The sequence below is a fragment of the Gossypium hirsutum genome, chromosome A01 (genome assembly GCF_007990345.1).
Source record: "Gossypium hirsutum isolate 1008001.06 chromosome A01, Gossypium_hirsutum_v2.1, whole genome shotgun sequence".
Lineage (NCBI taxonomy): Eukaryota > Viridiplantae > Streptophyta > Magnoliopsida > Malvales > Malvaceae > Gossypium > Gossypium hirsutum.
In genome coordinates, this window is record NC_053424.1 from 109,455,888 (window position 1) to 109,474,108 (window position 18,221).

The following is an 18,221-nucleotide window of genomic DNA, read 5'->3' on the forward strand; positions in this document are numbered from 1 at the left end:
CATGTACTCAGCTTCAGTGGTAGACAAAGCGACTGTAGTTTGCAAAGTGGCTTTCCAACTAATTGCACAACCTCCGATTGTAAAGATGTAACCTGTAAGAGATCTTCTTCTATCAAGGTCTCCAGCAAAATCAACATCAACATACCCTATAACTCCATCTTTAGTTCTTCCAAACTGTAAGCAAACATCAGTAGTGCCTCGTAAGTATCTTAAAATCCACTGAACTGCTTTCTAATGTTCTTTACCGAGATTTTCCATATATCTGCTAACTGCACTGACTGCATATGATAAATCTGGACGTGAACAAACCATAGCATACATGAGAGATCCCACTGCACTAGAGTATGGAACATGTGACATGTACTCAATCTCATCATCTGATTGAGGAGACAAGGCCGATGAAAGTCTGAAATGCGCTGCTAAAGGAGTACTAACAGGCTTAGCACTCTGCATATTGAACCTGCAAAGAACTTTCTCAATGTACCCCTTCTGACTTAGGTACAATTTACTTGCTTTTCTATCTCTGAGAATCTCCATACCAAGTATCTTCTTTGCTGGTCCTAAATCTTTCATCTCAAATTCTTCACTTAGTTGGGCTTTAACCTTTCTTATCTCTCCTTTATCTTTTGCTGCTATCAACATGTCATCAACATAAAGAAGTAGATACACAAAAGAACCATCACTATTTTTCTGAAAGTAAACACAACTATCTAAACTACTTCTTTTGAAATCATGAGAAGTCATAAAGGAATCAAACCTCTTGTACCACTGTCTTGGTAACTGCTTCAAACCGTAAAGGGACTTTCTCAGCAAGCAAACATAGTCCTCTTTTTCCGAGACTATAAAACCCTCTGGTTGTTGCATGTAAATATCTTCCTCAAGTTCTCCATGCAGAAATGCAGTTTTTACATCTAACTGCTCAAGATTCAAATCATGCATGGCCACAATACCAAGCAAAGCTCGAATCAAACTATGCTTAACAACTGGAGAGAACACATCTGTGAAGTCCACTCCTGGAATTTGACTGTAACCCTTTGCAACAAGCCTTGCTTTATATCTGGGTTCTTCAACTCCTAGAGTCCCTTCTTTCTTTTTAAACACCCATTTACAACGAACAACCTTTTTACCTTTAGGAAGTTTCACAAGGTTCCATGTTCTGTTTTTGTGGAGTGATTCCATCTCTTCTTGCATAGCAAACATCCACTTTTCTGAGTCTTCACAGCTAACCGCCTCAGAATAATTAGATGGCTCTTGATTCGCATCTATATCTTCAGCCACATTTAAAGCATAAGCAACTAGATCAAACTCGGCATACTTCTTTGGAGGTTTAATTTCTCTTCTAGTTCTATTTTTGGAGATAGAGTATTGTGGTGAAGAAGCAACTCTATTCTCAATTTTTGTTCTGGCTTGAGGAGTTGACTCTGTATTAATCTGATGTTTCACCTGCTTTTGATTTTCTTTATTGGAAGAGTCTTCAAGAGATAAGTTAGGTAGCATAGCAGTTTCATCAAAAACAATATCTCTGCTAATCACAACTTTTCTATTTTCAGGACACCATAACTTATACCCTTTTACACCAGCTTTATAACCAAGAAAAATGCATTTAATAGATCTCGGTTCCAATTTTCCATTATCAACATGAGCATACGCAGGACACCCAAAAATCTTTAAATCAGAATAATTAGCAGGATTACCAGACCATACCTCTTGTGGAGTCTTTTTCTCAATGGCAACGGATGGAGATCGGTTGATCAAAAAACATGCAGTAGAGGCCGCTTCTGCCCAAAATGTCTTCGGTAAGTTGGCATTTGACAACATACATCGAATCTTCTCCATGATCGTTCTGTTCATTCGTTCTGCAACGCCGTTTTGCTGTGGAGTATGACGAACTGTCAAGTGTCTCATGATCCCTTCTGACTTGCACAATCTATTAAACTCATCAGAATAAAACTCTAAGCCATTGTCTGTGCGGAGGTATTTTATCTGTTTTCCCTTCTGTTTTTCAATCATAATTTTCCAAGAATTAAATGCGGAAAACACATCGCTTTTCTGCTTCAGGAAAAACGCCCAAACTTTTCTGGAAAAATCATCAATAAAGGTTAGCATATAATTAGCTCCACCTCTCGAAGGCACTCTGGATGGCCCCCACAGATCAGAATGAATATACTCCAACGTTCCCTTCGTGTTATGGATTCCTCTAGTGAATCGAACTCTCTTTTGCTTCCCAAAAACACAGTGCTAACAGAAATTCAGTTTGCAAATTCCTTGCCCATTAAGAAGTCCTCTTTTGCTTAATTCTGCCATGCCATTCTCACTCATATGCCCTAGGCGCATACGCCAAAGTTTAGTAATATCATCATCTGACAAGGAAGAGGAAGCGACAGCTGCATCACCAGTAACAGTAGAAGCATGTAAAACATATAACTTGGCAATCTTTCTCTACCCTTTCATCACAACAAGGGACCCTTTGGAAATCTTTAAAACCCCACTTTCAGCTGTGTATCTGTACCCTTTTGAATCAAGAATACTCAATGAAATTAAATTTCTTTTCAATTCTGGAACATGCCGCACGTCACTAAGTGTTCTGACAACTCCATCACTTTAATTATTCCAACACCTGCGATTTTACATGAATTATTTCCCATCAAAACAACACCTTCAGATACTATTTCGTAAGTTTTAAACCAACCCCGATTGGGACTCATGTGGAAGGTGCAGTCTGAATCAAGTATCCACTCCTCGCTTACTTTAGAATCATTGACAGAAGCGACTAAAAGTTCACCATCACTGTAGTCTTCTATAACATCAGCTTCACCAGAATTTTCTGGTTGTTTTCCCTTTTGATTTGCAGCCTCCCTTTTAATCTTATTTTGTAGCTTATAGCACTCAGATTTAATGTGCCCTTTCTTCTTGCAGAAGTTACAAGTTTTACCTCTGTTTGAAGACTTCGATCTACCCTTAGATTTACCACAAGAATTCCGTTCCTGTGTCCTACCACGATTATCATCAGCATTCCGATCTTGTCTCCCACGAACAATGAGACCCTCTCCCTGAGAGTCGGGTTTAACCACAAGATGCTTCATCTTATCATACGAGGTTAAAGAATCATAAACCTCATCAACTGTGAGAGACTCGCGGCTATATAAAATCGTAGCCTCTTCCATAATGCAGCGACAGATTTCTCTTTCATCATATCCTGTAAAATTTTGTTGGACAAATGCAGATGTAATTGTGTTAATTCCTTTCGATCCTTACGCTTCTTCTCTTCATCTGTTAATGTCGAATGCATCTTATCTATCCCTAGCAGGGCATCCTCTAGATCCATCTGTGCAAGAACTGCTTGTATCTTAATTTGCCACAACGCAAATCTGGTGTTGCGATCCAACAGCGAAATTTCACACTTCAAAGACGCCATTACCGTGATCGAGATGAATAACCCAGAAGCTCTATACCAGTTTGTGAAAAATAAAATAAAATAAATAAAATAAAGAACACACAAATTTTACGTGGAAACCCTTCCGGGAAAAAACCACGGGCAGAGGAGAAGAAAATTCACTATATCAAAAAATTTGAATCAAATACAAAAGGAATAGACAATGTCTATTTATAGGCTTGCAAAGCCATATTCTAGTAGGATTGAAACACCTTATCCTAATCAATATAAAATAGATGGAGTTTAATAAGATTTAAAAACCTTATTCTAAAATAAAAGAAGTCTAGTTCTATATTTATTTTATTTTCCATCGTATTTTATTTAAATAAGAATTTGGGTCGCTTAATTCTAACATATTTATTTTGAATATATTATTTTAAGGTTTAGTGACTAGGCGAGAAGAAAAGGGTAGGCTTGATGGACTTGGGTTTACTTTGGCGAATGAGTTTTGGGATAGTGGAGAAGGGTCGTGGGTAATATATTAGGGAACAAGGGATGCTCTAGGTTGGGGAGGTGAAGGAAGGTTGATTTGAGAAAGATGTGAATGTTAGGATTTTGGTAGGTGGGGGTTGATTTCTACGAGTGTAAGTAATGATGGAAGGTGGTTAAAATGGATAAGAAGTAGAAGGAAAGAAGGTTGACGTATCTAATTACGAGAGTTCCAAGAGAGATGTGACAAATGTTGGCATCCATAAGAGGAGCAGGCAAATTATCCTATTGATTTTGGTAGGTGGTTACAAATTTAATCAATATTCTAAGAAGAAGTTAAATTTTGGTAGTATCGTGAAAGATATTTGAGAAAGTAGCATTGCGTAATAATTTTTATATTAAAATTTAGTAGATAGAGGATAAACCCAATCAAATTTTAAAAATTTATTTTTAAATTAAAAAAAGTATTTTCAATGGGGTAATTTTCTGCAATAAAATTGCCATCTCTGAAAAGAAAGAAAGAATTTTAATGTACGTGGATCATAAGACAGATAATAATTATGGATTTAGGAAAAACCTAAATAAATACATGATTTGGATCTAGGTTCAAGCTTACTTTTAGTATTGGTTCAAATCCCAATGTAACACAAGTAGCCAAGTTTTTTTTTTTATATTTATATGTAATTAAAGTCTTTTCCAAATAGCTTTTTTTGTCGGGAGATTCATTTTGGAGGGATGCTTGATGTAGAAGTGGTTTGGTTGTTTCAACAATGTGATGTTGTCGTTTTTTGGCAAGAGCAAATTATTATGGAGCATACAGTTGGAGATAAAATGCTTTATACCTTTGTAAAACAAATTTAGAGAATGACCAAGAAGAAAAGAACAAATTTTGAGTCAATTTGTAATATTCATTACTCAAGAAACTATTTATACACACTACAGTTTATCCAAAGAGAAAAGGAAGTTAACCATAAAAAAACCTAATCACTATGTAAACCCCATAAATAAGCTATTTACAATTATACAGATTTTCTCTAAGACTCTCCTCAAATTGAAGCATAAATATTAATCATGTCCAGCTTATTATAAATATATTTAATTTAAGATACATTTAAAGCTTTTTGTAAACATATGACATTCAGTAGAGACCAACTTTTGTTGAAATTTCTCAAGAACAAAATGATAGTCACTAGATTGGAAAATATGTAAAGAGCAACCATACAATCTGTCATAACCTAGTTAGGATGTTACTTAAAGGAAAATATATTTAAAAATCATAGAATTTGAGTGACGTTATTGAGATAATATCAATTTACTAAAAAAGTCTTTAAATCTAACATGCTAATCCGATGATTTATTTTTTTTATAGTGATTTGGTTGAATAATGTATTAATGCTTAAAACTAATTGATTTTTAATGATAAAATTTTGTTAATGTTTTATAACCATGCCATAATTAACCTTAGAATCTTATCATTCCATAAAATCCAATTATAGATACCTCATTGCGCCAAAACAGGGGGGAAACATACTAATATAGATTCATTGTCCAAATAGTAATAGACAGATGAGCAAGTCTGATTTCTTTCCCTTTCAAGTTCCCTTGCCTTTCCAACCAGGTTACTCAAGGTCTTGGAGAAAATATTATTGATTTCCATTTATGAATTCATCTTTAGATATTCTTAATTTAATTCTATCTATAATTATAATTTCGTATGAATCAACGGAGAATTGGAAAAAGAAGTAAACTTCTTTTCCAGTTATTTCCACCTAAATAGGGTTGTGTTCAAACCGTCGAACGGATAATAGCACCTAATTTTATACCCAAAAAAAAAATCAAAATGAACAAACGTAGCCTTGAAGTTAGGCATTATAATTAAAAGTAAAAGGGCATAAGTCAACAATCAATATGAACAGGTGTGGACGTATTTTCAGTATATTCCGAAACTGACAACTAATTTGTCACAAATGAATGTAAAACAATAACACAAGACATTAAAACAGAAAAGATCTTGATTGATGCATAGCACCATAGAAAAAGTTGGGTTTTTTCATACGTTTCACACCAAATCCGTTCCCTTTTATAGGCCAGCTATAGCTAGTTATAAAGGCACAGTGTTGAGAGTTGAGAGTTGTGTAGGAGAGTGAAAATGGGTGAGTGTAGAATGCAGAAGATGTTAGCTTTCTTGTCCCTTATGCTTGTTACGCTTCCACCAATATATGGTTGGGGAACTGATGGCCATTCCATCATTTGTAAAATTGCTCAGGTTTTGATGTCATAATATAGTCTGTTTATTTTGTGTGTGTGTGTGGTTACTGCTAAAAAGACTAAAAATCATATTTGTTTGTGTGATAGACTCGGTTGACCGAAGAAGCAGCAGATGCCGTAAAGCAATTGTTGCCAAAATGGGCGGAAGATGATCTAGGGAGTGTGTGTTCATGGGCGGATGAGGTGAAGTTCCGTTACCGATGGTCATCACCTCTTCATTTCATTAATACCCCTGAGACTTGCTCTTACCAGTACAAAAGTAAGTCTCTACTGCTTCCTCTGCTGTTGTTTCATTTTATCTTTTTGGGTTTCATAAATTGACAACAGAGAAGCTGGATTGGGAAATATCAGTAATTATTGCCTGGAAAAGGCTACCCAACGTGTCAGTGTTAGTGCCGGTTCTTCTCATACTACACAGTAATGTCTCTTCTTTGAAAAAGGTTAAAAATGGGGGTTACGTATGAACTTGACTGGTTTGGACGGCAACCCAGGAATTTTGTTTTAAAAATTTCTTTGCCAATAATTTGGGTTGCTTTTTCAAGGAAAAAAAAATGTGATCTTTTTTCTAGTACCATCAAAGATTTTACTTTATAATATTTAAACAGGTAAGGGATTGAAATAGACCGAATTGGTTGAATTTAAATTCGGTTGAGGGTATGGTTCATTGATTAGATTTGTGTTTTAGTAATATTAGTTGAATTGAGTTAAAAATTGGTTAAACTATTGAATCGATTTTCTTTATTTTAAATTTTTATGAATTTTTAATAATTTATTTAATTAAATTGATGGAATTGAAAATTGATAGTTTGATTTATGTAACTACCGATCTAATTTTAAAATACACAAATTATTATTACTTGTTGGTGGGTAGTTGAATCTTGCAAGACAGTCCAATTTTAATGTTAACAACTAATTTAATCTTCAGGGGATTGCAAAGATGAAGATGGAGAAGCAGGTAGGTGTGTAGCCGGGGCAATTAACAATTACACTTCCAACTTCTCACCTACAATTCTGCCGCAGATAAAGCTGAATGTATGTTCTCCACTTACCCCCTTTTTTTCTTTTTCTTTTTTTTTTCTTTTTTCCGTAAACATTTGGTTTTTGTTGACGGTTCAAAAACTATCAGATAACCTTACGGAATCACTTCTTTTCCTTGTTCATTTTATGGGAGACATCCATCAGGTAATCCATTTTGATACAAATTTTAAGTTCCACAAATACTAAATACATAATAACGATGTCCATGTCCAGCCTTTGCACGTAGGGTTTGCATCAGACAAAGGAGGCAACACAATCGTTGTCCATTGGTATAAAACAAAGCAAGTTCTTCACCATGTAAGCCTGACTTTATTTATAACTTGTTCATTGGCTCGACATGTGATGTGCATTAATGCCAAAGATTTTACAGGTTTGGGACACCAATATAATTGAGACAGCTGAAGAGAGATTTTATAATTCAAATGTAGATGACATGGTTGATGCAATTCAACAAAACATTACGGTATTTTTCTAATCCATTTTTCCACAAAGCTTTATATTTTATTATAAAATTCATCCATTTGTATTTGATGACTGTGAAAACAGAATGAATGGGCAGATCAAGTTAAAAGATGGGAGACCTGTAGTTTAAATAAGACAGCATGCCCTGATATGTATGTTTCTTAAGCCTTTTAACAATTTGGTATTATATATGAAATATGATAAATTCAAAGAATATGTTATTGGCAGATATGCATCTGAAGGTATCAAAGCAGCCTGTGATTGGGCATATAAAGGTGTGAAAGAAGAGTCCGTACTTGAAGGTAAACTTAATATTAATTTCTGAGATTAGACATTGTTTATTTGAGAATAGAAATATGAGGGGTTGGTTTTTGCAGATGATTATTTTGTGTCGCGATTACCAATTATTTACTGGAGGTTAGCACAAGGTGGTGTTCGATTGGCAGCAACTCTAAATCGTATTTTTGGATGAAAAATTTGCCCATAACCCATCCTATTTTATTGAGATTTGAGATGAATTTTAATAAAAATTTGGAGTCATTTCATTTCCAGCTTCAGCTTTTAATTATTTGAGCTAGGTTGATTTGCTTAATTACAGCCCTATCAAACTACTACCATATTATACATATAATTAATTCAAAAGGCGGAAGTAGAAGATATCAATTCCTTTTATACATTAAAATCTTTAAAAGAAGACTATAGAGTCATATTATATGTATGTTAGTCCTTATTTTGACTCTTATATAGAAAATCACGATAACCGGAATACAACATAGTATTGACCAAGCTCTAACATATGCAACAAACCTGTTTTTGAAAGAGAATATTCTTCCAAAGAAGCATTTTTATTCCTTATCTTTTCTTTCTCATTTGGTTTTTGATTGTTTGAACAAGTTTCCTTTTTGTTTTTCATTCTCATATTCCAAGGTTTTGAATCCACTTATATCTTCCCTTTCAAGTTTCCAAACCATAAAAATTAAAATTAATAGATAAATCAACTGATCAACAACAACAGCTGTCAAAGATATGATAAAATTTCAGAAAAATTTTAGAAAGCTAAATCATTGCCATGAATAAAAATCTTGGTAACTAGTGTTGGAGTGGATACAAAATTTTCATTTGGGATTGGAATTGGATGAACAATTTTTGGGTAATTGATTGTAAGACTCTATACTCGAGTTGGTCGTTAGATCTAAGTCTGTTGTCACATTACATTGTTAAAGCAACTTAAGTTACTATAATACAAATACATTCAATTTAATTATTAAAATAATTCATATGCATGCATTTATACACTTATTGATTTCACTTCATCAACTTACGGGATTATGCTAGTTAATTTCAAAGTTAGGATTCAAATACAAACTTAAATGTCAAATTTCAAATTTATGTTTCAATACATGGATCCCGATGTCTCACTAGGTCTCAAGACCAACCTCCTCTATTTTTTCTATTTTTGCTTCAATATTTGAATGTCTCAAGATAAAAGGTTCTTGTCTCAAGACTTTGTCGAGGTACCACAAGACCTAAGAGATCGAATGGAAGGGTACATAGACAAGTAAATCCTTTATGACACTCGTAGACTATTCAAGAATTTCACATTTCATTTATGTCCTAATTTTGAATTGAATAAAGAATTAAGAGTAGGACAAAATTTATTTAACTTCGAAGTTCTTCTGTCTGGAGACAAAGACCACTTGACTCCAGGACATAGGAACAATTACCTCGAGACTATACAAATATGTCTCAAATTTAAATGAAAATTTTAAATGAAATTTGTTCTAGCGATCTTGAGACATATTCTTTCCGTCTTAAGACTCAAGTGTTTTTGTTGTTTATTTGTTTTGGTTTTGTTTTGTTTTATCTGGGCCGAACAAAATTGGGCCACTATATTTAAGTTTTGGCACTTTTGATAAGTGACCTATAATGTTATAATGATTGAATTTATTATTTGATTACTAGTTAATTAAGTTTGATTATGTGAGTTTGAATGTGCAAAATGGTTGGTTTAGTAATGTTGTATTGGAGGTTAAGATTTGGAAATGTTTGAATATGTTTAAATAGGTTAACTGGATGAATATGTTTTGTGGTACACTTTAGGTATGTATAGATTCATTTGGTTAAGACTTTAAACACTTAAAAGTACAGGATTTTGACCATTTATAAAAGTCTAGTCCATTTATAAGCCCAAAGCCCACTATCCTAAACCTATGTTGAAAAAAGAAAAAACCCTAATCCCTTCAGCCGCCGCCTCTATCGCGTCAACAGGCACACCCCCAAAATTGTTTGCGCCCCTTGGATTACCCTCTACCAATTTCACCGAAATGGCAAAGGAATCACTGTTGACCAAAAGCTTCTTCACCACCACCATGCAAAGGCCTAAAACATAAACAGGAACAGAAGTAGAGAAGCGGGAAAGAAAAGAAAAGAAAATATATTGTGTAATATATTTAGCTATAAAAGCTGAAAACTATGTTGTAATTTGGACAAAAAATCAAATACAAAAGAAAAAAACAAAATTAAGAAAAAAAAAACTAAGGTTGTTCATCACTTTTTTTCTACTTTTTATTTAAAAAAATATAAGAAAATAAAATAAGAGTTTAAATCTTACCCGTTTATCTCCATTGAGAGGCTCTTCTCCGCTCTGAAAGGTCTCTAAACCCCTTAGGGTTCGTCAACGGCCACATCGAAGAAGAGAAACCGAAAGGTCTCTCGACTTCCAGTCGAACTTTGACTGGATTTTCGAAGGATCTATCACCAGATCCATGATCTACGCAAAAAAAGGGGGCTCGGGGAAACTTTTTCAATTTTTCAGCCACTGGAGGCGAAGGTCGCTGTCATCGATGATCGGTGGCTGCGATGGATGGCCAGCTGAAAGGAGTCTTGAGAGAAAAAAAAAATAAAGGAAGAAAGTTTTTTTTTTTGAAACATGTTTTAAAATAATTTTTTTAATATTTTTTAACTTATATAGGTTTAATAAAACTACGTCGTTTTGGTCTGGCTTCAAAAGCCCCAAAACGTCGTTTCGAGCTCAACCCGAAGACCCAACCCGAGTATCCTCAAGATCCGCGTGTTTTCTAAAGAGGGATCTAATTTTTTGTTCAGTACTTCTGCTTTTTTGCCCCTTTTTAATTTCATCCCCATCCTTTTATTTATTTTATTTTATTAGCCCATAATTTTAATTTTTCTTACAAATCAGTCCCTTGACCCAGTGTTGACCTACCAAGGGAATGACACGATGTTGGGTTGGGGAAAATAATACCCTTGGTCTCTGTACTTTTTATTTTGTTTTGATTTAATCCCTTTTTCGCTTTTATTTTTTTAAATTTATATTTTGAATTTCATTTAGGTTTCAATTTAGTCATTTGCCTACTTATTTTTTTATCATTATTTTATTATTTATTTTATTATTTTCGACAGTTTTATGTTATTCATATTTATCCCTTTTAATTATGCATCTTTTATTTTTATTTTGAGTTATCATGTTTATTTTATTATTAAATATAGTAGTATGATTATTATTGTTATTATTATTACCATTGATTAATTTTATTATTATTATCATTATAGTTATATTATTAATATTGTACTATCATTACCATTGCTACTATTATTTTATTCCTTTATTATTTATTTATAATATTATTTTATTTGTACTTATGTAGCAATTTCATTTTTGCTAAGTATTTTATTATGCTTACACATAATCATACAATGCCTAAATAAATTAATTACACGTTGCATTAAATATAAATAATTAGAACTGAGACGATGTTCTTTAATTATGGGATTTGAGAAATTGTGCCCTAACTTACGGGGTACGACTTTCTCTTTAAACAGAGATAATCTACCATCTTTTTAAAATAAAAACACATAGAATTCAGGTAATAATCAAATAGTGATTATTCTTGTTTTCGAGGATTCGAGACATCATGCCCTAACTTATGGGGCATGATCTTTCCTTCTCGATTAGCTCGAAATAAAGCCTTTTCCACAAAAAAAAATTAATTTAGTTAGCGCTATTTTAATCAAATAATATCACACAAAGAGGGATCGTATTTTAATTCTCGACACTAAGACATCAAATAATCAACTAGATATCAATTTTGGACATTATGAGGGTGCTAATCCTTCCTCGTACATAACCGACTCCCGAACTCATTTCCTAGATTTTGTAGACAAAAAATCATTGTTTCAATAAATCTAACATTTTATTGAAATGATCAAATTTCGAGGTGATCCAATAACACCTAATAAAAAGGATTTGTGGTGACTTCATTTTCATTTTTTAAAATAAAAGGTTGAGTTCCAAAAAAGTTTCGACATTAAGCATCAAGCCAACCAACCTAAGTACATGTCATATAACTTCGAAACATATATATACATACAAAATAGGATTGTAATGGCTTCCAAATTGAGCTTTAGAATTGGATGATTAACCACAAATCTTCTTTAGCTTTATCCAGGACTTGCGCACAAAAACAAACAAATCCGTACGCTAATTAATAGCTACTCAGTGGTGCTAACATAACTTGAATTCATTTATAAACATAACACAATTTAAATAACATACTAACTCAAGTTAAGTAACTAATCATTTCACATTAATATCAAAGATATGTATATACCAATAGATTATTAATCATTTTATCTTATTCTTGCCAATTTTTTATTTAATTTCTCAATATAATTTTCAATGCACCCTCAAGGTATTTGCATCTAATTTAACATATTAAAATCATGTCTCGTATTAACATTAATATCTAATTCCAATTCAATATATATTCAACATGCCATTTTTACATTTATTCCATATTAACCAAATCGAATATAATAACGAATACTCGGATCAATTTACCATCACACCAAATACGCACCAAAGTGCTAATTGGACATAAATGCAACGATCCCACCAACCACACCTGAATACACTCTATCCTCAAGGTATTTGAGTTGGTGATAGGTTCTCGACCCCCAGAGTATTAGAGAACTATCATTATGTACATGCATTGCGTTGAATCTTTCACCTATTAATACGGATCTTATAGCATGGCAACTATACTCATGACTCTATTTGATAACATTAATAAGGTAAATATCATCATTTTTGTCGTATATTATCATCAAGCATATATATCTATATTCATTCAACCAATTGATTATAAATCACACAATCAAGTATATACATAATTGTCGATCACATTCTTATTGATAGTTAATCATTCCCGAACATATATATAATTATTTAATGAACTCGAGTTATGAGAGCACAAACTAAAATATTTATTCGTCGATGGCTTTGGATTTCTTTGTCTCAGGATGTCCTATGTCGTTTTTAGCTACGAAATTAAATTTAAATACGAAAAATTCATTAATAACACGACTCAAAATACAATTCAATATATTAGACACATGAATGCATTTTATTTGATTTAGTCCTTAAACGCCTAATATCCAAAATATTCATGTCTCACAATTTACTCGATCGAATTTAAATTTGACTTAATAAATATAGTACAAGGACCTCTTAAAATTGTTATTTATTTACCAATCTCAAAACTTTCATCCCTTACAAATAAGTCCCTATTAACATGTAATTAACTAAATTACTTAAATTCAAATTAAAGCTTGAACCAACAATTTTATCACACTTGTAATTTTCTGATTTCTATCTAAAATTAATCATGCATGTCTTGAATGCTTAGCATCAGCTTTTCTCAAGTTTCTTCACAATGAAAACTAAATTAAAGCTTATTAATTACTGCTCTAATTAAACAATTGGGCTACTCATATATATCACCAAATAATACTTTTCCAACAAAAATTAAACATAAAACTCACCAATTTGCTATGTGAGAGCTACGGCAATGTGAAGGTATAAGGAAGAATGATGTTTCCTTTCTTTTGAAGGCCGGTGGAGAAGAAGAGAAGAAATGATATTTTTCTTTTTAACTCTCACTCTCTCCCACTAACATTATATATGTAACTAATCACTAATTTAATGATTTATTAACCTTTACGATACTTAGTTGCAAGCAATGACACAACCATTAATTAAGCATTATCATATTATTCAAAATGGTTTAATTGCTACTATATCCTTAGTTTAATTTTCATTTAAGATACTTTCCAATTTAAAAAATAAAATCAAATTTCTATTTATTTTAGTCATGAACAATTTAGTCCCTATACTATTTTTTTTTTACTCGTTTTAATTCAGTTACACTTACTCATTCAATCTTTTTGGTCCGTACATGATACGCAATTATTCTATTTTAGTTATCTATTAATTCAACTCAATTAATTCGGTTCGAAATCGAATTTTATCACACCGTTGAAAATTAAGTCGTTACATTTACTGACAATTTAGTTTAAAAATTAAAATGGGACTTTAAAAGAAACTAGTACAAATATGTGTAAATGAGATGTAGAAAATGATGAGATGAGATTAAATGATTATAAAATCTTTTATTATGAAGTGTTAAAAGTTGCGTCTCAGTATTTGTTTTTGGATTCGTATTTAGTTAAGAAGGCTATAACAAAAACATGTGAATGAATGGAATTTAAATTGTGTTTTGAAAGAGGATATAAATTATTATTTATGAAGATGACATCTTGAATATTGAGGAAGTTTGATAAATGCATAATGATTGATGCCAACTTATGATTTGTTATATCATTCATTTGTTTAATATCCTTGTATTATTACTTATTAATTTTGTTACTAGGATTGAGTTTCATTACTTAGTGTGTGATTTTGTTAGTAGGATTAACAATTTGCAAGATTATGTAAAAATTATGTATTTATTAGAAATAACGAAATATAAGGTCTAAAATTAATAATAATGTATATGTAATATGTACGAAATTTAAATAAAATTTTGGTTTAAATTGCGTGTAAAAGGAAATTTAACTAGGTAAATACATCAAATGAAAAATATTAAATGAACTCCAATTGCTTATCTCAATATTGTCATTTTTCTTGAATTGGTATCAAGTTAACTTATGATATCAAATCAATCAACGACATTATTAATACTAAAAATTCTATCACACACGTATGTATACAAATACTATGTATTTAAAACACAGAGGTGTATTTAAAACTAACATACAATAAATAAATGGAACATACAATTTGAAACTAATTAATAAAACACATTAAATATGTATGATATTAAAATAAAAAAAATAGATTAAATTGTGAGTAAAACAAAATTGAAACACGTAAATACATTATATTAAGAATACTAATTAAATGCACTACAATATCTTATCATGATGTTGTCATCAATCTTGAGTTAATGTTGAGTTAAATTTTGATACTAACTCAATTAACAACATTATCAATATATTCAATTGGTGGAGGTAATAAAGTATGAATAACAAAATTAATGGATAAATATCAAAACTGTACATAAACTTTGGTTACATGTGCAATGTGATACATGGACTTTGACTTTGTGCAATAATATACATGAAATCTTAATTTGATTTAATTTTCACAAATTACTAACAGTGTTATTGTTGTAGCACCATTTTACGCTTACGCATTTTATACACAAATAATTATATTCATCCAACATGAAAATAAATGGATGCATTTGTTTTAAAATTGTGTACAATTGAATCAAAATCAAAGTTTTATATATAAAGTTGAACCAAGTTTAAATTTCGTGTGTATATTTGCACTAAATCAACGTTCATGTATCAAATTACACACTTAACAAAAAATTCATGTATAAATTTGAGATTTATCCCTAAAGTTAAAATGTTTATATCATATTAAATTAAAGCTTTAATTGAATGGTAAAGTTTTATTGATGCCAATGGCATGGTTTCAAATATCATTATATGCAAATTGTTTTTATTTTTTAAAACAATAAAAAGACTAAAATAACCTTAAATAATATAATTGATGTAAAATATAAAAAGATATTTTCATAATTTTTCTAATTAAGTTAGTGTCGGAAAAAATTACAAGATTAATACATTAACAATGGAAAGAAGTAAAATTCATTGTCTTACTTGCAAAAAAGAGAACCTAATCTAAACAAGATAAGAGTACAGAAAAAGATTGTATGAAACTGTGATTCCACATCATCCTTATCCATTTCCAATAAGAAAACAACAAATAAGATTTTTTCTCTTAGAATCACTCTTTCATAAAGTCTTTCTCTAAAAGTAAATAGCTTTCTCATATACTCTTTAATCCGTGTTTAATGTTCACTAATAAACAAAATATTTCCCAAATGATAATATGAATTTTTACTAAATTCTAGGGTGAATGATGAATGGGCTTACTAGTTTCCAAGAGAGATTCAAGCACCCAATTGTTGGCACTAGAGCTCCCACTCTCTGACACCCTACCAACCAACGAAGAACCCATAGGAATGGGATGATGATGATTTGTTTGAGCTTCTTTATTTGTTAGAGATGTAATAGCAGCCGCCACTGCGACCCTAAAGTTAGGATCTGTAGCAATAGCTTTAACATTTTCAGCTAACAATGACTTATCTTCATCTTCAGATGATTTCCATTCTCTGCCGTTGTTCTGGTTTAATCTGCTCGGCATCCATGGAAAAACTTGTTGATGTGCTGATGGAACTGTGGGCAACATTTGATGATCGAAATGGTGATCGTTTGTGAGGTTATGAAGGATTCCTTTTGAAGGGTCACTAAGGTTGGTAGGTAATGAGTTTATGTGGTGATTGTTTGGAATACCATTAGAGAGAGAGCTGCTTGAATCAAGTAACACGAAGGAGGGTGAAGCTGATGAAGCTATTGAAGCCATGGCGGTTGCACCAACAGGGAGTGGATGATTGTGAGTTCCTTCGTATGTTGTTATAAGAACCGACATGTCGTCCAAGCATCGTTGCACCTAAATATATAACAATGAGATCAAATTTCAATTTGATATTAATCGAAAGACTAAAAAGTGTGCAACTGGATATATATATATGAACCGTACTTGTTTCCTGACTGGGCATCCTGGTGCTACCGTGCAACGATAGTAGGCACGTGGGCAAGGGTTTCCTTTAGCAATTTTCTGCCCATATTTCCTCCATTGACACCCATCATTCATCTGCAAATTTGAACGGTCAAATACATAAACAGTTCAAGTGTGTGTATACAGTGTCTATGTATATTCAACTTACAGTAGCTGTTTGACATCTTGCTCTAACGGAAACCCTAGGTTTTCTATTAGGTGTAGAAACAGCATTGCTTGTGATGGCTGACGATTGACTTTGGTGAAGCTTGTTTTGCACCGATTCAACGTTTTGGGCTCCTTGACTTTCTTTTTTATGCTCTTCTTCTCCAATTCCTCGTTGACTTGAGCTGGTTTCGAGCCTTAATGACAACCCTAGTTCATTCTTCTCTTCATCATCATTATCATGTAATAATGGCGACCCATGTTTTCGGTGGTTGACAGTATTTAAGTTCCTTTGGTTTGCCTGCTGTTCTTGACTTGAGCTTTCATTTGCATTAAGCGAGAGAAAAATTCGAGGTTCCTAAACATCAAACAAATTCACAAACTCATGAATCAAGATTACTCCAAAAGAAATCAAATTGAAAACGGAACGAATATTACTATATATATGTATGTATACCTTGTTGGGGTTGTTTTGCTGAATAACAGCAAACTTCATCTGAAGATGATTGTAGTCCTGCAAAGTTCTTTCCACCTCTTTCCTTAACACTTTGTTCTCTTCTTTCATGCGATTCATCTCCATTTGTAGCATGGACAACTATAAATACACATACAAAACTAAGACTTCTTAAAGTTGGAATCTCAACCTATGCGATCACTTTGGTTATTGCAGAAACAAAAAAGCTGGTTGTGAGTTGGATTAAAGAGTAGCTACCTCTTCAGCCTTGCTGTGTCCTTGTAACGGTGCTGAATCTTCTACTTCTACTTCCCCTGTGGCAGCCATTGATGTCTGTTGGTCCTCCTTATCTTGCAAATCTACAGCTTTATGTTGATTATCATCCCTTTGCATTTTAGACGGATGTTTGACTGCTTCCATGTGCTCTTGTTTAGTATCTAGTTTCAGAGACAGATCAATCTCCATTTCTTTTTCGTCTGATCTCCCCATTTCTTTCGTTCTTTTTTTTCTCTCTTTGTGAAATGCTGCTTTTAAGGCACCAAAGTCAATTCCTTCACGTATAATTAGATACACTTGGAGACGCATCTGAGATTTGACTTTAATTAGAACCTCAATTAACTAAAGACTATATACACTGATTATATTTAAAAAATATTTAATCAAAATATAAGTTTCTTCTTGATATAATAAGGAAAAAACTGTTGGGTGATTCAATTAATGAAAAGAAAATAGAAATACTAGTATTTTCATTTTTAACATTTCTCTTTATTACTAGAAAAATAAAAAGGTGATAGAATTTTTTTAATAGATGATAGAATTTTTTTTAATTTCGGAATTAAAAATATCATCAGTAAATTAGTATTTAAAAATTTTTAAAATTAAAATCAATGTCTCTTATAAAATTAAAAAACTTTATTATAAAAAAAGGACATAAATCCTAAAACAAACATACATAATATCAAAAAACTCTATTATCAATATAT

The 18,221-nt window shown here is 32.1% G+C and overlaps 1 protein-coding gene and 1 pseudogene across 1 annotated transcript; one reads left to right on the top strand and one right to left on the bottom strand.

Moving 5' to 3' along the window:
• The first annotated feature begins 5,954 nt into the window (after positions 1–5,954).
• On the top strand, positions 5,955–8,181 carry LOC107925406 (endonuclease 2-like; annotated as a pseudogene).
• A 7,526-nt stretch (positions 8,182–15,707) lies between these two features.
• LOC107925412 (probable WRKY transcription factor 9) lies at positions 15,708–17,768 on the bottom strand. Its single transcript, XM_016856071.2, has 5 exons — positions 17,497–17,768; positions 17,242–17,379; positions 16,789–17,142; positions 16,602–16,715; positions 15,708–16,511 (listed from the first exon to the last, which is right to left on the bottom strand). The coding sequence occupies exons 1-5, from the start codon at positions 17,725–17,727 to the stop codon at positions 15,909–15,911; spliced, it is 1,440 nt and encodes a 479-aa protein (XP_016711560.2). The 5' UTR covers positions 17,728–17,768; the 3' UTR covers positions 15,708–15,908.
• Between the last annotated feature and the right edge of the window lie 453 nt (positions 17,769–18,221).

Bases quoted from the DNA above. Each gene is read 5' to 3' on its own strand.
- LOC107925412 (XM_016856071.2), bottom strand. From the start codon at position 17,727: ATGGGGAGATCAGACGAAAAAGAAATGGAGATTGATCTGTCTCTGAAA. The intron at 17,143-17,241 runs GTATACATACAT...TTTGATGTTTAG, and splicing joins AGCAAAACAACCCCAACAAG to GAACCTCGAATTTTTCTCTC. The intron at 16,716-16,788 runs GTAAGTTGAATA...TCAAATTTGCAG, and splicing joins CAAGATGTCAAACAGCTACT to ATGAATGATGGGTGTCAATG.